The sequence below is a fragment of the Monodelphis domestica genome, chromosome 3 (genome assembly GCF_027887165.1).
Source record: "Monodelphis domestica isolate mMonDom1 chromosome 3, mMonDom1.pri, whole genome shotgun sequence".
Classification (NCBI taxonomy): Eukaryota; Metazoa; Chordata; class Mammalia; order Didelphimorphia; family Didelphidae; genus Monodelphis; species Monodelphis domestica.
The window spans coordinates 115,506,296-115,530,778 of record NC_077229.1 but is presented as its reverse complement, the minus strand read 5'-3'; the positions used below and the strand labels follow the sequence as shown (position 1 = coordinate 115,530,778).

The window sequence follows — 24,483 nt, the reverse complement described above, 5'->3', positions numbered from 1 at the left end:
TGGGAATTCTCTATACCAGTTAAAGAATATATCTTTTCCAAACAATCAGAAGCTCAGGGTATTTCTGAAGAAACATAACCTTTTTACTTAAAAAGGTATAAAATAACTTGAATTTTGATTCAAAATGAGAAAGATTTTCTAACAAAGGGAGCTATTCCAAACTGGATTACATTTCCCTGTAAGGGACTGAGCTCCTTGTCATCAACAGTTCTTGAACAGAGGCTGGGTGGCCTCTTGCCTAGAATGCTATAAGAAGAATTCTTATCTTGAATAGGGCGTATGTTAGAAGTCTTCCAAGGTCCTACACTATGCTGCTATTTTAAGATTCCATTTCATGAACTAATCTAATAATATATTAGTTGTCAAAAGTGTTAAGTATATCCACTCAAAATAAATAGGGATTTATAATTTACATTGTGGCACCTGAAATAGGTACTTGTAAAGTGCTTGAAACCATTTTTAGCATCATGTCATTTTGTTATTTGAAGTAGAATTTGTATTCAGGTTTTCCTGGCTACAGCATTAGCACTTCTTGTGTATGGTATTGCTGCTTAGAAGCAGTTGTCAGCTCTCATCTCCACAAGAGTTGATTCCCATAATGATGGCTCTGACCAGTTATCCAGTTCCCTTTCTGTCTCTGGGCTGAAAGCTCCCAAAGCTGCTGCCATTGCTATTGCAGCTATCTCCAAGGCTGAATGGACTTTGGGCTTGGCCTCCATTCTGATATCACAGACATTTCCTGCCTACCTCCTAAGGTGTCTTGGGTTGGAAAAATGTCTGATTGTGACCTTTTGTTGACTATGCTGCTCCAGAATTTAATATAATACAGTATTTTATATTTGTTTGGAGGGGAATGTTAGGAATATTCAACTATTTTATGGCCTCCACTCTACCATATTGGCTCTTTCTATGCCCCATTATTTTCCGTATTTTTTTTTACCTTTTTCCCATCTGCACCATCTCTTCCTGGTTTTCCTTGTAAGCCCTTATCACCCTTCAAACCTGGAAGTCCAGGAAGTCCTGGAGGACCAGGAGGGCAATCATTGCACACATCCTAAAAATAAAAGACATCAAAAATTATTAAAAATTATTCATTCTACAAATATTTATTCATGTCTAGTATGTATAATATCCTATCTTGAGTAGTGGCTGAATACAAGGTTTAATTAAAAAAAATAGACCCTCTCTCCTAGAACTTAAAATATATATAATATAATTGAGCAGGAGTTTGAGATAAAAATAAATAACTATAATGAACAAATTTTAAAATTCTCCATTAAAATTATATAAAATACACTATGAGGGTGGTTGCAACATGTCTTTCCCCACTGTTTTCCTTTGCCAGTGCTTAACAGAAAAGAATGATATGTGTCTAAAATGATTGAATGTCACTTTTGTCCTTCCTCAAGAGGTTTTAGAAGCAAGAAGACCTGGGTTCACAATTTGACTCATAAACAGTTTCTGACTATATTCTCTATTCTTTTGGGCATGCAAATACCAGAGAAAGTGATTCCCTGGCATATAAGTCCATTGTCTCCCACAATTAAATTGTAATTTTCTTGAGGGTAAATTAACTTTTACAGATTTTTAAACCCTAAAATATGCAATTTAAAATTAACTGCCTTTAAGTATAAGATAGTAGAGGGATTAGATATGTTCTGTTTAACCCAAGAAAGCAGAACTGGGAACACTGGGTTCTAATCTCATCTCTCAACTGAAACTGCTCTCTCCAAAGTTATCAATTCTCTCTCTGCCACTTAATCATCATTTGCCAAGTATAAACCACTCTCCTTTCTAATTTCTACTTCCCATTCTCTTTTCTCTTTCTTCCTAAATCCTGCTGCCTTATCACATCCCACTATGACCCTGCCTAACCCTTCCATTTGAGCCCCAAGGAACTCTTGCTTAATATTTAGTAAGCTTGCATCTATTTTAAACCTCTCCTTCTTATAATCCTTCCATCTTCTAAATTTCAATCTGATGAGATTGCATCCCAAGAAACTGGTCTTGCTACTCATGACCACAAACAAATTCTCCTTTCCCCATCATTCATCAACTTCTTTTCTGTGGGTTGATTTATCGAAATCAACACCCATCTGAGATCATGATAGTTTGTTATCTACTCCCAGATCATTTTTCCTTCTCTCTCCAAGATTTAATAGCTAGATGAGAACCTTTCTTTTCTATTCAACTCCTTTAATAGTGAATTTCCATTGTGCATGTTCATGTCCTTAAAAACTATAATTTTCCAATTTCTTAATATCCATAAATACTATAACTAACTCCTTCATTTTTCACACAGAGGGTTGGTCACATTCTAAATCTCTCTATCACTCCAAGTGACATTGCATCTTTTCCTATGCATCACTCAACTCATACCTATTTTTCTTCTTTATAAAGCCCTCCAATCCCTCTATTTTAAGCCATCATTCCTGCTTTGATTTGACTTTCCTGCCTTCCTAATTTTAACCATATAGGTAACCAGTTCATCTCCACAGGTTCCTCTCTTCTTGAAACTTTTCCTCCTTTGTCCTATCACCACTTGTGCTTTACTAAATCCCAAACCTAGGTTACTCCTATCATTTTAGTCCTCTGCTCCTATTCAGATGGTGTTGAGAAAAGTTGAAGAAGGTTTTCAAATGAGGTAACTGGCCCTATTCCACATTTCTGTTATTTAAAATCAATCAGGACCTTGCTGGCAATCTTTTTACTCCTTTCAAATTGACTTGCTATTACATCCTCCACAGAGACTATTTCAAATTATCTTTTTTTCTCCTCAAAATTCCCCCATATTTGTTCACCCTACCCTCTTAGCTAAGAACTTTGAATCATAGCTTATTGAGAAAATTAAGAACTTTATTATTATCTTTCTTTTTCCCTTCACTTTATCTCCCAAACTCTTGACACCAACCCTTCCCTTGTTTCCTCTACATTTCCCTCAATACCATCCATTTCTGTCTTTCCCCAGAAATCTGTCCCTTTAGATGTTGACTCCCTGCAAATGATGATTACTCTACTGCAAATATTGATAATATGGAAATAGGTTCTGAACAGTGATACATGTAAAACTCAGTGGAATTGCTCGTTGGCTCTGGGAGAGAGGAAGGAGGAGGGGAGGAAAAGAAAATGAATTATATAACCATGGAAAATATTCTAAATTAATTTGTTAAATGAATAAATTTTCAAATGAAATCCATCCTTTTAATCATCTCTTCTTTCTGTCTACTTTTTTGGTTCCTTCTCTGTCATTTAAAAACATGCCCAAATCTTACTTATTTGCAATATTTTTTTAAAGCTTCACCAGACCCCACTCTCTTCCCAGGTTTTATCCTTTAGCTCTTCTTCTATTCAGTCAAACTACTAGGAAAGATATCTCTACATATTTTCTCCCCTCTCATTAATTTCTTAACCCATTGTAATCTGGCTTCTGAGTTCATCACTAAATTGAATCTGGTCTCTCCAAAGCTACCACCAATCCTTTCAGTGTCAAGTATAATGGATGTTTCTTGGTTCTCATTCTTTTTTCATCTCTTTGCAGCATTTGACAATGTAGATCCTCCTCTTCCCCGAGATACTTTGTCTTCTCAGTTTCCAAATACAATATTCTTTTATGGTTATCCTACTGGTTTGACCATTTCTCAGTCTTATTTTCTAGATCATCATCCATATCACATACCTACCTCTGTGAATACTTTCAGAATTTGTCGAGTACTTTCTTCTCTTTCAACACACTCTCTCATGTTAAATCAATTATAATGTCTAAAAAGACTATTCCTAGATATTATAATTAGTTTCAGTCTACTGAGTTCTAATCTCAACCACCCATTGGTCATTTCATCTAATTACCTCAAAGTTATGATTTCTAGATATCTCAAAATCAACATGAACAAAACAGAATTCATCATCTTTCTTTCAAAAGTCACCGATTTTAAGAACTTCTCTATTTCTATCAAGTGCATCACCATTCTTACATTTCCTCAGGTTAGAAATCTCCATGTTACCCTCTCCCTTTCTCCATATATATTCATCTTGTTTGAGGAATGTTCCATTTATTTCAATCTTCTTTAATATTTAAAAAAAACCTTTACCTTCTGTCTTAGAATCAATACTATGTATTGGTTCCAAGGAAGAAGAGTAGTAAGGGTTAGGTGATGAAGGGCTAAGTGACTTTCCCAGGGTCACACAGATAGGTATCTGAGGATACACTTGAACCCAGCACCTTCCATCTCTAGGCTTGGTTATTAATATATTAAGCCACATACATGCCCTCTCTAGTATTTTTAATAGAAATGGTATTATATTTTGTCAAAAGCATTTTCTATATTTATTGAAGTAATTATGCTATTAATTTTCCTAATATAGAGTCATCCCATTATTCCTGATGTAAAGTCCACCTGGTCATAATGTATGAACCTTGTGATATATATTGCTGCCCTCTCTTTGCTAGTATTTTATTTAATATTTTTCCATCAATATTCATTAAGGATATATGTCTATAGTTTTCTTTCTGTGTTTTTGTCTTTTCCTGGTTTAGTTACCAATTTGTAGACAGTTTCAAAAGATGTTATATATGAGTAGAAATAGTAAGGTTTAGAAAATGAGAGAATATATGGAGAAAGGTCTGCATCTTTTGCAACTGCCCAATATTTATACAGTCACTACCAATTCCCACCCTCAAAGGTGAAAGAATGAAATCTGCAAATTAAAAGCCAGTGACTTCCATTTAAATGGCTAAAATTTCTAAAACATTAAATATATGGTTAGCATATACACAGGATGGATTAATTTAATTAATAAAAGATCATGCAACTCCAAAGAACCCATGATGAAAAATGCTATCCTCTTCCAGAGAGAGAACTGATGAACTCTGAATGCAAATTGAAGTATACTTTTTCTTATTTTTTCTTGCTTTTTTGCATGTGTTTTCTTTTGTGATGTGGCTAATATGTAAATATATTTTGCATGACTTCACATATATAATCAATGTATTGCTTCTCAAGAAGAGAGGCAAGAGGGGGGAGAGAATTTAGAACTCGGAATTTTAAAAATGGACAGTAAATTTTTTTTTACTTATAATGTGAAAATATTTATCAAAGTTTAAAATTTTTTAAAAAGATCCTACAATAGTAACTTTATTTCCTTTCTTGACAATGTTTCTTAACTGTTAGACCAATATTAGGCCCCACGGTTTGGAAAGGACATTTATAAACTAGAGGACATCCAGAAGAGGGCGAGTAGTAACTTGAATTTATGCTATCTGAGGATGGGCTGACAGACTTTGGGGATGCTTATTGTGGAGGACAGGAAATTCAGAGTGGGGCAGGATAACTGCCTTCAAAGAAATGAAATGCTGCCAAGAGGAAAAAGGCTTTAGAGTTCTCCTGTTTGACCTAAGAAACAATGACCTAAAAACAATGGTGGATTTTGTAAAGAAGAAAATTGATACTTAATTTCAGGAAACAAAACAGAACACCAAACTTCCTTACCATTAATACCATTTAAGAGTGGAATGGATTACTTTGGAGGTAGAATATTTCTACTCATCTAAAAAGGTTTTCTTATAGAGATTCGATAGCCACTTGTTGCATGTGCTATAATGGAGATTCTTTTTTGAGACATGGGATGAATTCTGATGGGCACTGAAGTTGCTTCTAACTTAAAAGTTCTGTAATTTTTTTACTCTAAATCTATCATCTTTAAATGAACCACATGATGGGAAATGTTTAGTGCTAATAAAAACAGCTAATAAATAAGAGATTGAATCAATTCCTAATGATTTCTTGTCATGTCTGAAAAGGTGAAAAAACTCAAGCTTTCCAATAAAAACAAGTAAAGCCCCCACTCAGACATATTTCCCCACAAAATAGATAATTATCTATTGGGAGACCTTGATGTGTAGGAAAACTAAAAATAAGAGTTTTGAGGTTTTTTTTTTTTCAATCATGAGACATTTTCAAATGTCACCTAAAGGCTTTATTTTGTACATCACAACTGATCTGTTAGGAGAGCAAATGGTAAAGAGCACATCTATAACCTGCTTGGACCTAAAAAAAGTCCAAGGAAGATTTTGAGTAAGACATGAAAATATGTTTATGTCATAAATATGCTAAAGAACTCTCCATATCTGGCCAGAGATTTAGAGAATGGGATTATTTTTCATATCTTAAACAAAGATGATATAGGTAGAAACCTAAAAAAACATTTACAACAGAAGTGAGAGTTCTGCTGTATACTGATCCAATCAGAACCTATTCAGAGTATTCTGGTCACATTATTCTATTCACTTATTCTACTTACTACATTTAGCAGTAGTTGTAGCAGCTAGCATTTCTATAGCCCTTTAAGGTTTGTAAAGTTTTATATATATGTGTGTATATATATATATACATACATACATACATACATATATAAATACACATGTATAATGTGTATATAAAGAGATACATACATATGTACATATCCATATACCTCTCTGTATATATAATCTGATTGGATCTCATTTATATCAAGGAATACACCTTCTGTAATATTTCCTTTTGCCCTTCCTCTGTTGTTCCTTTGTAATATCCTTGCTTATACTCTCATTAAAATCTACTTCTCTGATGCAACAGTCTCCTGAGAGGTCTTCCCAACTCAATATTCTCCTCCCTTTGCAATCCAACATTCACACTGATATCAGACTAATCTTTATGTATAACTTTTCATGTCAAGCATCTGCTAAAAATCAGACCATGGCTCCCTATGACCTAGTGAACCAAATTTGAACTTCTCTAACTTTAAAGGGCTTCCACAATGTGGAATCACTTTGCTTTTCCAATCTTACCTCCAAATTCTCCCTTCCATAGACCCTTGCCTTTTAGTCAAACTGTATTATTCTCTGTGCCTTTAATCAAGCTGTATCACAAACCCAGAATGTTCTCTAATACCTTAGTTACCTCTTGACATCCTCTTTATTCTTTGAAATCCAATATAAATGCCACTTCTTCTACAAATCCCTTAGCCCAGACTATACAAATCCTGGATCCCCAAGGCTACAGAATAGTACTTTGTTTTGCATTCTTCTAATATGTAACATATTACTTTCTATTACCATTATCTACATATGATTACTATATTGCTTTCAAAATTGTAAACTCTATCTAAATTTGGTATCTTCATTAGCATTTCCTATAGTGCTCTACATGCAATAGATACTACATAAAGGCTTATTAAGTTTTAATCAATTAAACTGAGTACACTGAAAAAGATTCTTACCTTCACTAAGAGGTTTAGATCCTCTGGAGACAGAAGAGGAGAAGGACCCTGTCGAAAGGAAAAGCTACAATTAGAATATTTGCAAAACACAGATGATTTTTACAAAAAAGAAGGGACTCACATGTAAGGGCACCCAAGAACTAGGAACATAGTTTATATTAAGAGTAATAAGGGCTGTCCTGACACAAGCTCCACTGACAGTGTGAAGCCCACATAGTTTTTGGAGTCATCTGTATTTAAATGGTTCTTGAGCTCATGGAAGCAAATTAGATCATCAAAGGAGAGAATGAAGAGAAAGAAGAGAAGGAAGCCTAGGAGAGAGCTTTTAATGGCAACCACACTAAGGGGGTAGGAGACAGACTTTGTTTTAACAAGGAAGAAAGGGCTGGCTAAACCATTAGTAGGACAAGCAGGAATTAAGAGTTACATACAATAACGGAGAAAAAGAAGTTCATGAGGAAGGAAAAGTTAGCAGTCTTGAAAGTTGGTAGAGAATTTAAATAGAAAGAAAACTAAGGGAAAGATACAATTTAACAGTTCTGTTTATTTTTAACTTTAGAAAGAATGAATTCTTGTGGAGAAAGATGTTTTTGATAAATTGGTGAGATTGAGAAGTAAGTTGCAAAGAATGAGGAGTATGACGATGGTGAGGAGGAGGAAGAGAATTTTTAAGGATAGGGTAGACCTACGCGTATTTCTATGTAACAGAGAAAAAGCCAGAAGACAGGGAAAAATCAAAGGTGAATAGTCATTGGGGCAATACCCTCTAAGACATGCAGAATGGTAGAGTAGAATGAATCAGGAATAGGCTCTGAATTTACAAGACTTTATTTTGAATCTTAGTTTCATCATTTAAATAGCCATATTACCAGACACTACCTTTCTGAGCCTCAGTATCCTTATAGGTAAAAGGAGGGAAATAATTTTTGTATTTCCTCTCTCTGAGAATTTACTATGAGGTTGTCTTTTTTTCATTAAATAAAAATATCATTATGCTTAGTAAACCTTAAAATCATTATAGAAATGTGAATGATGATGATGAATATGACCATGATGATGAGGGTAAAGGATGATGGATGAATGTTTATCAACATTAATATATTAACCCAAAATTCTTATGTCTCAAAAGAGCCTTATTATGAGAGCTAAAGTCATAATAACTTCTAATGTGAAGTAGTGTTTTTTTAAATGGTACTGAAATGAAGGATATATATGCTAATATAATTATATATAATATGTATACACATATATGTATGCCTGGTATATATATATATATCTCAAAATGTGGAATGTATACACACTTATGTGCATATATTATATATACATATATATATATATATACACACACACAGATATAAATTTAGAGAACAAAACCAGTTAGGGCTTTTAAGAAATATTCAGAATAATAAGAAAACTTACTGGTTTTCCCTGGGGTCCTCTTTCTCCTGGATTTCCGGGTAGACCCTACCAAAGAAATAAACAAAAATCTTATTACATTGGCTATACATAGACTATTCCTGTGTTTTGATACTTTCTTCTTCCCATGACCCCATCCAAGGTGATACACAGGAAAGATGGAATCTTCATCATGGAGAGGCAGTGACAAAGGCTCTCAAAAGTCCTGATTGCATGTCTTGGCATTGACTCATTGAATGTATAAGATGGGGCAAAATGTTTTAACTCTGTCTTACTATCCTCATCTATAAAATGGAGTTAATAATCTGCACTTGCCTCACAGTTTTCTTGTGAGGATACAGTGATATATCTATTAGAAATCTAAACATATCTAATTATATTATAGGTTCTATTATTATATATTAATCATATATAATAAATCATTATTATATTCTTTGTTAGATGTGTCTGGTGCAAAATAGGTGTGCATGGAAAAGTTACAGATATAGCACATTTGATTCCTAAGAAATACAATCAATAAATACAGGAAAATAGATTCTTCTTAAAAATGTGGAAATTTAAGAAATATATAAAATTATCTAACAATGATACTAATAGTCACAGAATGAGGTAAACTCCCTGTCTCACTGAAGGTCTTCAGGAACAGGTCCAATGCCTACTTGACAAGTTTCTTAGTGACGATGTAGACAGGATTCACACTATACATTTGCTAAAGTCCCTTATAAATGTATTCATCATCCTTGACATTATATATTATAGAAATATCTGGATTTAGTGGTTGTTATGGGAGATTTGGAGGCCTGTGGAATATGAGAATGTTCCTTAGGTCAATCCACAATCATTTGATTTTTCTCCCATAACAAGGAATAAATAGTCTTGGATCAGGAAAACGCAACTCACCAATTTCCTTCTTACATAATTCTCCATTTAAGAACCTTGGCAATTAGTTAATTAATTAATCAAGCTTTTACTGCTTGCTAGAACCTAACAGACATTTCTCTGGCTGGTAGAATCATCAGCTCAGTCAGCTTCAAGTTCAAGTGAGTCATTGGAGGAAGCAAAGGAAGTATTTAAGAGATTTTTAACTTAATGGTCTCTTTAATGATTGCAATGGAAAAGACAGAGGTAGGCTGGATTAAAGTACCATTAAATGTATCTGGAACTGCTTGAAAGACTCGACCCAAAGAGTAATCATTATTGGACTGATGTCAAATTTCATGCAAGTTGCTAGTGGAATGAGAGGCAGCATGGTATTACAGGTGAAATTCTGCAGAGCTGGCCTCAAAACTGGCTTCGAGTTCAACTTTGGATACGTATTAGCCGGGTGGCTTTGAACATGTCATTTGACTGCTCAGTGATTAGGGCAATTCTATAATACTAAAGTACATACAGAGAAGGTGTTTATTGGTATTGTTCAAAGTATCTTTACCTGGGAGTTGCCCCTTACCAGTGAAATGATAGGGTTAGGTTTTTATGTCTATTTTCTAGTTAAAGGGCTTCTCCTTGAGCCTATGATTTTTAACATTTTTATCAATGATCACAATACTACCATATGTGGTTTGCCTACAAAATTGTAGATAACATAGGAAGGAATAACATTCACAGGAGGAAATAATGAGGATTCAAAAAAGAGTGAAGGAGGTAAAATGTTGAACTGAAATGAATGGGATGAAGTTCAATAAATTATTCTTATAGTATAAAAGAAATTATATTGTGACTTAATTTGCTACAAAAAAGATCAGGAGATTTCTGTGGACAACATGGGTCAGTAATTTTGAGACTAAAACATCTGTGATTTCTTACAGGTGAGTATTTTCTCTATGGAAGTCATTGTTTATCTATCCATCTTCACTTCTCCTGTTTAACTGTTGTCCATAACTTTGTATAATTTCACAGTTAGGGTCCTGTCCACTCAGCATTTAGAATACTTCCTTAATTTCTCTTGAGATCATGAAGTTAACACTAGAGCAAACAGAGTTTTTACTGGTTATCCTTTGTTATCTGTGTATGACCTGTCTATATTTTTAGACACATTTCTTTGCTTGTATACTTTATATCATCTATTCATCATAATTCTTTCTTTATAATGTTTTGCAACATGATGATATCAGTCATGAAGTTAACTCTTCATTGTCCTTTGGGGTAATCATTACATTTTATTTCTTTAAAGACCATGACTTACAACCTCAACCATATAATACCAATGAAAGAATCTTGGCATTATTGTATCTATTGTAATGAGAGGCTAGAAATAATTTTTTTTAAATGAAACCAAAAACTTGCATTTTCCAGAGGTCATATAGGGTGTTCTCCTTCTGTTGATGGATTCAGCAAGCTCAGTGTCCATATTTAATGTCTGTCACAGCTTTCTTTCTCACCCCTCTCTCTCTCCTCCCCTTCCTCTCTCTTTCTCTTCACTCCCTCTCTCCCTTTCCCTTTCTCTCTCTCCCTCCCTTTCTCCTTCCTCTCGCTCTTTTCCTCTCCCTCTCCTTCTCTCTCTCCCTTTCTCTCCCTCCCTCCCTCTCTACATCTTTTCATCTCTCTCTCTCTCTCTCTGTTTGTCTATGTCTATGTCTATACATTTCCAGCCATAATGCCATTATATAGTGTATGTATGTGTACAATACACATATATGTATATAAACAAATGTGTACATAATATATGCATACTACATTCCTATACATGTATTTTTATGAATAGAATGTGTGCTTATGTATGTGTGTCTTACACATGCACAGTCAATATAACTATATTTACATCTATTTAAATATCATCTATCTACCAGGTTATCTATTGTTCTATGTGCCCAGCTAGTTGCAGATTCATGAATTCTATAAGCCATTCATCCATCTGCATACCACAGTCTGGACAACAGTCCTTCTTTGTCTATTTAGTTTTTCCTGTTTTTTGGTTATCTAGTAAAAGTAAGCCCTGCTGAGTGATTTGGGATCTCCTTCAGGAGGTTCTGCTTTGTCCTGGGGTATAGTCTAATCACTGCAATGACATCTGCAAACACCATCTCGAGGTCCTGGCTCTTACGCGTGGCTTCTGTGCTGGAGCACAGAAATAAAATTTAAAAACTAAAATGCCCCGGGGGGGGGGAATAAATTAAATAAATAATTAAAATAAATAAATAAATAAATGACCTGGGAAAGGAAATTGCCAACCACTCCAGTGTTTTTATCAAGAAAACCCCAAATGGGGTCATAAAGAGTTGGACATGATGTAAAAATGACTGAAAAAGGAAACAAGAAATAGAGCTGTTTGAAAGGACAGAACAGACTTCCTATAAATTCTTGAATTCTTATTGCAGGAGGTCTTCCAGAGGAAGATGAATTAGACCTCATCTGGGATATGATTGAAGTAAGAGAATCTCTTATTTCCTCAAATATTCAATTCAAGACTCTCTTTTGATATAAGAACTCTTTTGATCCTCTCCTCCTCATTCCTTTCCCCAGCAATTATTTGTGTATTCTCCATAAAAGATGACGTATATCTATTTTGTATATTTCTATTCATATCCATATTTTCTTCTCTTTTAGACTATAAGCTCTCAGAGGTTAGGGTCTTCTACCTTTTTGCCTTTGTTTCCTTAGCACCTACAATAGTCTATACTTAATAGATGCTTATTGATTATTTATTTTAATGATGGAATTATTAGGAGTATCAATACTTTGTGCTACTGGTATGATAAGAAAAAAATGTATTGAATGATGAATCAGGAAACTTTAGTTTGAATCTTATTTTTTCCTCTGGCTCAATAATTTCTATTTACTTACATCTTGTCCAGCTGGACCTTGTGGACCTGGGAATCCTGGTAACCCACGAGATCCCTGAATAAGAGAAAAAGAAAATAACCAAACTCAAATGTTAGGGAAAACAAATACATAAATACACATTAAGTGTATATATATATATATGTATATTTATTTGCTTATTTATAGACATAAGTCTTTATATATAAATGTATAGAATGTAATATCAATCTGTGGAATTTGAAACATGAGGCTATTTGTCCTAACATTATTCTACCAGACCACAAATTCCCATCATTCTATCTCTGGGACTCAGACTTCTTTTTAAACCTATTATTTGCTCTCCCTATCATCTTCAAATCATTCATCCCTCAGCTCTTTTTCTGGCCATTAGCCCTGGACTGACTTAAGTTTCATCTTTTTTCTCAAACTAAACCCTATAAATGTATAATCAGTAATTCCTTTGATTTCATCTTATTCCTAGCAATGATCAAATATATATTTGTATATAAATATGTATATGCATATATATATGCATGTATAAACATGTTTTATATATCTATATCTATATATATATTTTCAAAATAGAAAGAAAATATGAGTTGTTCTAAGTACCCAGGAGAATATTAAAAGATTTGAACTTTCAATGTTTTTTGTTCAAATATTAAAAGAGTCATAGCAAGGTCTCCAGCACATTGAAAGGATCTCCATGGGGGATTAATGAGAAATATTGAGAGAGGATCATATAAAATGAGGTCTATATGGGTTGCAATCTGTACTGAAGGAAGGAATATTCCACTAAGTACCCCAACATATTCCCTAAGAAATCTAGCCACTATTCAGATACATTGTACTTACCGGTGGTCCTTTTTCTCCTGGTGGTCCAGTGGAGCCCTAGAGATAAACACAAGAATAAAATATTCCTTGATTTTAGACTCAAAATTTAATGTCAGAAAAGGTATTTAGTTTCACCATTAATGGAGATCAGCAGGCAGACAGCCTGGGTTGGGGTGGGGAGGAGAGAAGAGAATGTACTGGGGGGATGTATGTACCAGTTGAGAAGCTCTTCAACTTTGTGTGGTGGGTGGCCTTGTAACTGAAAGGTAGTAGTTTGGGTTTCCAAAAATGTTGTGCTTTAAGGCATAATCTGGGGAATTAGAATATGTATAAAATCACTTGGAGCTGGGATAACAATGAGATCTTTCCAAGAGGAAGCAAAATTTGGGGACAGATTAATGACTGATTTGAATAAAAAATATTCATTTGTTCACATCAGAACCACTGAATTCATTAGGATGAAAGAGCATCTTAGTCATCCTAATTTGGATCTAATGTGAGGCTGTATTTGGCAACCTCTGGGCCACTGAATAAGCATGTGGGAGAGAAACATAATACAGCAACCAAGTCAATGTGACTTTTCCTATCAAAATTGTTTTCTATCTAGATATTTTCTTTTTTTTCTCAAATAATAATAAAAATAACAATGACTAATATTTTCAGAGTGTCAACATAGGTCAAGTGCCTAACAAAAATCAGTTGATTTTTGCTCAGATCTATAGTTCAGTGTTTGTAAATAATTTCTCATGTAGAAAATCCTTCCACCAATGCCGATCAGCAACTTGTTAGCAACTGAAAATCTAGTTATAAATAAGTCTTATTATTGGGCTGTCAAGAGGAGAGTGAAAAGGTAAGTGTCTTGCCAATATTCAGACAGCTTATGTGAGAGAACTAATGCTTGAAAACAGGCCTTCTTAATCCAGAGGTCAGCTTTCTATCCTCTAAAGCATGTAGGCTCCAATGATCGTATTTCATAATTATTAAAATTTGGTTTAAGCTTTATTAAACATTATATTTAGAAAGCTGGCCTTGAAGCCAGAAAGACCTAAGTTCTAGTCCAGGTCCTGAAATATACTGGCTATATGGGCCAGAGTAAAGCACTTAAACATAGCTCTCTAAGGTTACAAATTGCAGAGAAGTTGCTAATATTCATTAGTAAAAGGAGTTTCCTTACCTGGTAATTCCTTATATAAATAAAATTGTAGATGTAGTGCTAATATTTTATATGCTAATTATTGCTATAAGTATTATGAGTACAGACAAAAAAGGAACAGTCTTTCCTATGAATGAGCATACCTAATGAGTAAACAAAAAGTATTTTTTCAGTGATGGAAAATAACTCTATTGGGATAGTATCCTTGATCCTGCATAGTCTGGACTTTGAATCTACTACCCCAGAATTTATTCATGTGGCCAAGCCAAGTCCCCACAAAGTTGCCCTTGATATTTTTATTTTATTTGTTTTCCATTTGAAATTCAAATTTCCTGCAGTTACATGTAAAAACAATCACCAACATTTCCCAAAGAATAATGAGTCTCCAATTTCCTCCCTCCCTTACCACCCTCTCAACTCCTCACCTGCAGATGTTAGCAATCTCATATAGATTTTATATATGTAATCATGTAAAACATTCTTCCCAAATTAATCCCTTAGTGGAAGAAAACTCAAATAAAAAATGAAAAAATGAAAAAAAATTGCTTTGGTCTGGATTCAGATTCCATCAGTTTTTATTTTTCTGATGGAAACATATGCCAATTTTTATCATGAGTACTTTGGGATAACTTTGGATCAGTGTGGCTGAGAATACCTAAATTAATCACAGTTGTTCATTTACAGTATTTCTGTCACTTTGTGCAATGTGCTGTCTGTTCTCTTATTTGATTTTTAAAATCCTTTTTGAGCTTTTCTATTAATTCTATTTGGGATTTGAGAGCATTCATATTTTTCTTGGACCTTTGGATATAGTAGTATTGACTTTGTTGTCTTCATTTCAGTTTGTTTTGGTTTTCCCTGACTGATGCCAAGATAACTTTTTATGTTGACTTTTGCTGCTGCTGTTGTTGTTGTTATCGTTTGCTCATTTTACATTTTTTTCTTTTTTTTAATTAAAAAATATTTAAAGTTGGGCTTGATAATTGTAGTGAAGGGAGTACTGTTCAAACTTCAGGTTCTTTTTGCAGCTACCTTCAGAGATGGCTTTGGGGATCCATCTGTTTTGAGTTCTTCCAAGGTGATATGATGTAAGGAAAGGGGTGTTTACTATTCTTCCAGCCTATGTTATGGACTGCGAGTAACCACAAGCACTCTTTTACCCCTTGGAACTTTGACCAGAGATCTTCTGTGCAGGTGGAAAATTTGCCTCACCTGAGCTACATTCCCAGCATCCTTTTAAGTTACATGCTCTTTTTACATACAGAGGCTTGGGAGATGAATTTGGCTGAGACCTAAGCTGCTGGGCTCTTTTTTCAGAGTTTGTGCTTTTGGCAAAGTGCTGCAGGAGTGAATCTCTGGCTCTCATTGCTCTGCTCACTTGGCTGAAAGAATCCTTCTTCTTTTCCCTCTCTTTTGATTATTATTAAAATCCTATATGTTCTTAAATACTAGGAGTATTTATTCACTTTTACTCCTATAGTTCCATGTCCCACTGTGGATACCAGGTCTTGTGTATGCTAGTGCTCCTCCTTACCTGAACCATGTCTCATTGTGTTTGGGCAATGCATCAAGAGTCTTGCATCCAAACCCAGTGACCCTTGGAATATCCTTCTGAAGCTCCCCCTTACCATCTGTGGCCATGGGCTCAGGAAGTCTTAGATGCTGCATCAGCCGTTTTCACAGTCCCTTGCAATGGTGATGCCTGACTTGGAATTCTGCTTTGTCTTTTGACCTCTACCTTGGTGCACTAGGTCCTTTCTGCTAGTCTTGTAAATTGTTTTTGGCTGAAAAATTACATCAGCCCATCCTTTTGAGAATTGTGCTGCTCCAGAATTCATTCTAAAGCATTATGTCATATTTTTGGAGGATATTTTGATAGAGATCAGACATATGTATGTGTACCTTCTCCATTATCTTGGTTACTCCTTCCTACCCTTAATATTTTAAGATCTACTCTTAAGAGTTTGTAGGGAGTTATTTCTAGAATTTATACCCAGAAGTTCCCACCAGTTAGTCCCCTAATTATCATCACTTAATATCAATTAGCCAAATATATTCAGTTGGCTTTTAGAATCAGGCTTTTACCAACAAGGTACAAAAGAAGAATAGTTCCTACAGAATATCTCATCCCCTTCCTCAATCAGAAGCATACTCTCCAACAAGTATTTACCATGAGGTTCAACCTTAGAAAGTGTAATTCACAGCTCTTTGAAGATCTCTGGCTGGAAGAACTTTACCCAATTTCTATTCCTCCATAAAACTTCATGGAGCTATCCTGATATTTTCCATAGATACGGCAGAGCTTTCTACTGGATTCCTGGTAAGATTCTATAGTTGGGGCAGCTAGGTGGCTCACTGGATAGTCAGGTGTAGAGAAGGGAAGTTCCAGGTTCAAATCTTTTGTCAAATTTCCTAGTTATGTGACTCTAGGCAAGACACTTATCCCAAATTGCCTAGTCCTTATTGCTCTACTGCTTTGAAATTAATACTCAGTATGATTCCAACATGGAAGAGAGGTGTGTTTAAGGATTTAAAAGAAAACCACTATAGTTGCCTTTCCTGAGTGTATCTACTTTGTCCTTGGCTTTCTTTGTAGACACTTCTGAGAGTCACTGTTATTTTGGGAGATGCTGCTAAGACTCTGATGAGAAGTCCAAATCTTTCAGATGTTTCCAAGTGTGAAAGCTCTTCCTCTATAGTCTGGCAGTTTGGAACAGGGAGAGGGAGGATTCCAAAGCTTTTCACTTCCCCCATAAACAAATGATTCCCCCTTAGAGACTTGACCAGAACTCTTTTCTCTTGGCTCACCACTCCAATGCTGGGATCCAATCTATCTCTCTCCCCCTTAAATTTGAATACTAACCTCCCATAGGAAGATTTCCCCAACACCTCTTGATTCCAGTGTTTTCCCTCTTTTAATTGTTTGCTCCTTATCTTACATATTGCTTGCTTTGTATATATTTGTTTAGTCTCCTCCTCTGGAGTATAAGTTCCTTGAGAATGGATCATCTTTTGCATCTTTTATGTATTCTTAGCACAAAGTTGGCATTTGGTTGTTGTTCAGTTGTTTCAATCATCTCCAACTCTTTGTGAGCCTGAGTGGGGTTTTCTGGGCAGAGATACTGGAGTGGTTTGCCATTTCCTTCTTCAGCTCATTTTATAGATGAAAAAACTGAGTCAAACACGATTAAATGACTTGAACAGGGTCACCCAGCTAGTAAGTGTCTGAGGCCAGGTTTGAACTCAGGAAGATGAGTTTTCTGGACTCCAGGTTCCATGCTCTATCTCCAGCACCACCTAGCTGTTCTTCTTGGCATATAGTAGATGCTTAATATGTTGATTGAATGGTTCCTATTTTATACAAAACTCCACAAGGTATGACTGAATCTCCTCAGTCAACTCCAATACACTTATTTTATAGCATCATTTCACTTTATCCAGTGGCTGGGAACATTCTGCTCCTTTTCAACTTGATGAAGTTAATCACCTTCATTTCAATGTCCTTGAACTCATAGACCATGTAGTGGAGGAGACAAGGCACAAGGTGCAAATACCTAGTCTATGAGATCATCATCAGTCTTATTCATCCCCAGAGCAGCACATCATAGGCACAAGACTTTGTGAATGACAGATACTTGCCAAATATTTGTGGAATTAAATGAAGATTACCCTGGAAAAAAAAAACTCACAATATGAGAAAGTGCTAGAGAGCCTTGGTTGCCACTGGTGAAAAGAATACTTTCTCTCTCTCTCTCTCTCTCTCTCTCTCTCTCTCTCTCTCTCTCTCTCTCTCTCTCTCTCTCTCTCTCTCTCTGTCTCTCTGTCTCTCTCTCTGTCTCTCTCTCTGTCTCTCTGTCTCTCTCTTTCTCTCTCTCTCTCTCTCTCTCACACACACACACACACACACACACACACACACAAGATCCTTGATCAAATGAATAAGTGTTGAAATGAGGATCAAAATGTAGAGAGAGCAGCTGGGTTCTTAGAGCAAGGAAAACCTAAGTTCAGACTCCTCTCCTATCACTTACTAGCAGCTTGACCTTTGGCAAGTCACACCCTTTCTCAGCCCAGTTTCCTCCTTTATATAGGTCAATGTACTTCCATTAAGCAAAATATTTTGAGCAGTCCCTGGGAAACAACCATACCTTTACCTATGTGTTGTTGAGTGGAAAAGACACTGGACTTGGAGTCAGAAGAGAAGCTACACAAAGGCCTGGAGAAGGGAAAACCTGGGTAAAAATCTGGCCTCAGACACTTCCTAACTGTGTGACCCTGTGCAAATCACATAACCTTAACTGCCTAGCTCTTACCTCCCTTTTGTTTTGGATCAATACTTATGTTTGGATCAATACTTATGTTGATTCTAAGGCAAAAGGTAAAGGTTTAAAAACAAAGAGTAAACTCCTGCCCTTCAAGGGTTTACAAATATATTAAAGATGACAAGGTGAATATTAATATTTTTTAATTTTAATATTAAGATATATGTATATAAATAATTGTATTATAAAATATTATCAATATAAAGAAAATATAAGTAATTTAAAATAAATTTATTATTATAAATAATTATTAAACATGACAAGATAAATAATTATAGAAGGCCATCAAGGCTGTGACGAGTTCAGAAGAGGACAGAAGATCAGAGTAGGGAAGAAGAAACCCATGTATTCTGATTCTTCTCTGGTGGCCCTGATATCCTCTAAGACATGAATTTGAGGGAGAGTGTCCATTTTAAAGAATCCAATTCAAAGTAAGATTTCCAGAAAGGCCTTTATAATGGAAAAAAGGGTTACTGCTAGTGAGAGGAGCCAGGAAGTAGTAAAAAACAAAAACAAAAAAATCACCAGATTTAGATGCTAAAGACTTGTTTTTGAGTCCCTACCATGCTCACTTTTACTGGGTAAGACATTCTTCTCCCTGAGTTTCTATTCAGTTCAATTCAGTTCAATCCAATAAATCTTTCTTAAGATCTGTACCCTATGCCTGGGATTGTGCTAGGTGGTAGAGATAGAAAGGCAAAAAAAGCAATTCCTGCTCTCAAGAAGCTTACATTTGATTGGAGGAAATCAAGTGAATAAAAAAAAAAGATTGTAATAATTACACCAGCTTCCTCCTTTAATTATTGAGTATTAAATAAAATAATGGCTGATGAAAACATTCTGTAAACCATCCAGCACTTCACAAACATTAGCTACCTTTAGAGATGGGAAAAGCAGCAGGATTTTGTGGTATTGGTGGAGTGGTACTTCAATCGTCCCCATCTGTACCTGGGGCAAAATTATTCTGAAGCACTAAGGATTTAAACAGTGAAATTAGAGGTAGCCCTGAGATTAAAAGAGTCCCACCCCCCTGTCCTAATAGCTGTCTTAACAGCTATTATTTTGTCAAGTATAATGGGGGTAGAACTAGCAGATAGAATAAAACAATCTGGCTTCTTTTCCCATAGCAAAAACCACCAATCTCTTCTAGAAACCATTTGGAAGATTCTACAATAAGAAAAAAATTAGTATCTTCAAACCAGTGTCTTCTGGAATAGAATGCACTGGAAAGACCCAAATCTAGGCATTTTTTCTTTTAAAAAAAAAGACACATCTTGGAGCATACATGACCCAAGTATCAATAACCTTTATTTTACAGATGACAAAAATGAGGCTGGGCTAGGATAGGATTGGACATGGACCTATGATTTTATTTGTATAGGGAAGTCCTGGTGAACCAACTGTTTTAGTAACTTCTATTTAATTTAGAGTCATAAAGAGTTGCCTGGGGGCACTGAGAATTTAAGTAACTTGTTCAGTGAGACCTAGCCAATACATGTCAGAGGTGTTTTAGGGTCTTATGCCTCAAGTCCAGAGCTTTTCCACTTAAACCAAATTTCTGTGCACCTCTCCATCTCCATCACTTTCACCTCATCTCACCTTTGAACCTCTTTTCTGTCTTCAATTCTTGGGACACAGAGGCTCAGGCCAGCAGCCAGAGAAAGGATATGTGAAATCTGATAACTGAAGTCCAAGTTGAAGTTCAATAAGTCTCAAGCAGTGGAAATATACTGAAACAAAATTGGATTTACAGCCTCTGAGGTGGACCAGGCAAATTACTTTTCAGCTGGTCCCTCTTTGAGAGGGGTGTTTGAAAAGTGATTTACAGTATCCCTTTTGCAATGAGGTATGGTTGATTGTTTCCATATTATATGAGACTAAGGTAGATGGACCTACAGATAACCTTGGTACAATGGAAAGGGAAACCTGTCTACAGCAAGGGTTCTTAAGCTGGAGCCTCCAAGGAGTCCATGAATATATTTCAGGGGGTTCATTAAATTGGATAGGAAAAATCATAACTTTATCTTCATTAATAAGTTATTGAAGTTTAATATTATCTTTCATTATGAATACAAAAGCAAAACATCATACTTAGAAGGGCTTCATCAAAAGGTAATGGCATGGAAAATATTAAGAACTTTTAATACTTTTAGAAACCCAGGTTCAAAACTTAGTTTATATGGTATGCCTTTTGGAAAGGCAAGTCAAAGTATAATATTTTTATTAAAATTATAGAATTATAGAGTCTATTTATTAGAATGTATTTTATATAATTATTATATATTACATTATTATAATACATCAATAAATTATATATTAAATAATACATAAATAAAATAATACAATATATTAATAAAATAATATATTAATTTATTTGAATTATAGAATTAGAATAGCAAGTAGAATTCTAGTATTTAGAAGTATAGTCCTGGGGGTTGGGAGGGATCTTAGAGATTGTTGAGTTTAAACTCATCATTTTCAAAACCAAAAGAACAGAAGAGAATTGTTCAAATTCTCATGAGTGATAAATCTGGGGCTTCAAACCAGGTCTCTTGACTCCGAATCTAATGGTTTTCCATTATATGGCATGGCTTCCAATGCCTTTGAGTTCTAAAATTAATAACCACCCAGCCTAGTAGATATGCTGCCAGTACTTTATCTCTTTGAAACTCACTTATCTCATCTGTAAAAATAGGAATTGTAATTATGCCTAAAGGGCCAGCTATGTGGTGAAGGTAGATACAGTGCCTAGCCTGGATATGGGAATACTCCTCTTCCTGAGTTTGTATGTGGCTTCAGACATGTACTAACTGTATGGCCCGAGGCAAGTAATTTAACCCTCTTTGTCTTGATTCCTCATCTGTAAAATGAGCTGGAGGAGTAAACACTCCAGAATCTTTGCCAAGAAAACTCCAAATGGGGTCATGAAGAGTCATACATGACAAATGACTGAACAAAAGTATGCCTGTCAAAGCATTTTATAAACTTTAAATATCTATGAAAATATGAGCTATAATCATAGCTGTTATTCCACGAAGTTTTAGTTCTTCTCAGTGCTCAGCACCAAATTCTACCTAAGTTCTTTCTTGATTTTTCCAGTTGCTGGTGCCTCCCCAAGCAATTTACCTTATATTTATTTATATATATTTTATATATACTTTTCTATGCACATGAATTATTTTTCTAGAAAATGTAAACTCTTTGAAGACAGTGGTTCATTTTTTGCTTTCATACCCTCAGTGACTAGCACAGTGCCTGGTCACTAAATGCTTATTGAGCTATTGATCACCAAGTCTGGTGTGAGGTATACTAAGGCACTTTACTGCCTTGATGGTATGGGATGACCATTCCTGATGGTCAAAGGGGCCAGCTTACACCAAATGGTCAGTGGATAATTTTCCTTGAATAAGTCTTATTGACTTTCTGAGTCAGCCCTTACTATTTCACATTGCCTTGAGTCACTTAAAGTCTGAATCACAGAAGTTTAGATTAAGAAGTGACCTCAGATTCTAGAATTCAGTTCTTTATATAAAGTCCCTTGTAAAAAAATGAACAAAAATAAAGAAAATAAAAGGAAAAAAATTAGGAAAGAATGTGAGGCCCATGGTGAGATGACTTTTTGCTGCTCAGTGTCCTTATCCTGGGCCTGAGGCTTTTGGGCCACCTGGATCTCTTGGGCCTTAGGCTTCCATTCCTCTTGGTCCTTCTGGCTCTCTTGGGCCCCATTTGGATAGCAAAAAAGGCATTTATTTAAAATGAAGGAACCATGTGAAGTAGCTGATAATATTTGAAAATGGTAGGTCTCAAAGCCCTTTCTCCTCAACAAGTACTTTTATTTCCATCTTAGTGATGGAAAAATTAAAAGGTGAGGCTTGGCCTAAAGGCCCTTGAGTACCCCATTGCAAAAAGACCTAGTCCCATGTATACCTGAATAGGCATCTTTCCTCTAAGGAACCCTAAAGACCAGGAATCTTCTTGGTGACCTTCATTAATATGGAAACGCATTAACTTCCAAGGCAACTCTTACTGTCATGATACTTTTTCCTTATACTAAGCTGAAATCAACTTCTTCAATGACAAATATCATTTCTAGTTTTGTCCTTAGAGTCTAAGAAGGAAAAAAAATCTGAACTTTCTTTCACGTGGCAGTCTATAGAAACACTGTCTCTTCCTCAATCTTTCTTTTGCCAGTCTAAATGTCTCCACTTTACTGAGATTTTCTTGGTTCTGTCGGCTCTCCTTTCCTGGCATCATAACATTAAGCTAGCCACATCATGTTACTTAGCCCTAAGACCCGAGCTTCCTCTCTTGAGTTCCCTTCTGCCAGAAGCCTGAACATCCTCCATCACTCAGCTCACTGGTCCAGCTGGCATTATGCTGCTCTCTGCTGGCCACTGCAAAACTTGCTGATGCAAGAAGCATCTCTTCTCTTACTTGGCCTGGACAAGTCCAAGCTCCTTCCTCAAACTGCTCTCCACCCTGCACTAGGATGCACAGGTCTTATCTTCAAGTTGTCTCTGACAATTAGGGGTTTCACAATACTCTATGCCTCCAGGTGGGGTAATTATTATCTTACAGATAAAGAAACTGTTTGGTTTAAATGCCAACAACTCCAATTCAAGATCCACTCAGATACCCCAACTGTTCCTGACATCTTCTCTGGAAAATACCTGTATGTAATTTGTATTTATTTATCTGTGCTTATATTGCTTCTCCTCCATAGAAAGGAAGTTCTTTAAAGAGCCTGGACTGTTTTGATTTTGTCTGTATCCCCATCATATAGAATTCTATTACATAAGAGGCACCTAAAATGTGTGTCGAATGAATGAAAATGAAGTAAATTGTTCACATTCACAAAATTAGCAGGTGTCAAGGCCAGAATTTAAAGATGAGTCCTCTTATGCCAAAACTAGTTCTTTCTGCACTGTATTTTTGGCACTACATTTCAGCACAAGGGGGTTAGGAATCATTTAGACAGAAAGAACCTAAGAATAGCTTCCCTGAATCTCAGAATTGGAAAGGACTTCATAGGTCATCTGTTCCAGACTCCAGACTCTTAGCCAATGTGTGAATCATCTCTACAGCATACCAGATGAATGAGCATTCAGCTATTGCCTTAACACCTCCAGTAACAGGTGACTCACTACTTCTTTTGAACTTCAGTAGCATTTTCTTTGTAGTTCTCTCTTTCTCATTTTATATTTATATAATCATTATATTTATATATGTAGTTATATATATATTTTATATTTATATATAGTTATTTATTCATATATTCTTTATATAGTTAGTTAGAGGTATTTAAATGCATGCATACAAGACCCACTTGTATAATACCTGCTCCACGAAGCCTATTGATCCCCAGGTCAGAATCGAATTTTTCCTACCTCAGACCACACAGTGCTTTGTTTGCACCTTTCTTAATACTCTACAATGTTCCACTTTGCTTTTTATTTATTTTTGTGTTAGTTTTCTCTGTCAATAAACTCAAGAGGGCAATATTGGTAACCAATTTACACATGTAATATTCACTTAAATGTTTTGTTGAATTGCATTGAATTTGAGATCTTATTGCTATATTGCTCTCTGGGGACAGGTAAAATGCCGGCATCTCCCCTGTTCTGCTGCTTTATGAGTTGCTCCATATAGTAATTATAAGAAATAATGGATAAATGAATGAATGACAAGAATGATGATATTAAGGGCAGAATTCCTTTGGATCCCTTGAAAGAACAAGTATGGTGA

The 24,483-nt window shown here is 35.4% G+C and overlaps 1 protein-coding gene across 1 annotated transcript in view; it reads right to left on the bottom strand.

Moving 5' to 3' along the window:
- Positions 1-24,483, bottom strand: part of COL22A1 (collagen type XXII alpha 1 chain) — a 564,322-nt gene that overhangs the window by 77,375 nt on the left and 462,464 nt on the right. Inside the window, exons 42-46 of the mRNA XM_056823025.1 lie at positions 13,285-13,320; positions 12,451-12,504; positions 8,674-8,718; positions 7,255-7,302; positions 941-1,054 (exon numbers count right to left, since the gene is read on the bottom strand). Of these exons, the coding sequence (XP_056679003.1) occupies positions 941-1,054; positions 7,255-7,302; positions 8,674-8,718; positions 12,451-12,504; positions 13,285-13,320 (297 nt within the window). The remainder of the gene's footprint in view (positions 1-940; positions 1,055-7,254; positions 7,303-8,673; positions 8,719-12,450; positions 12,505-13,284; positions 13,321-24,483) is intronic.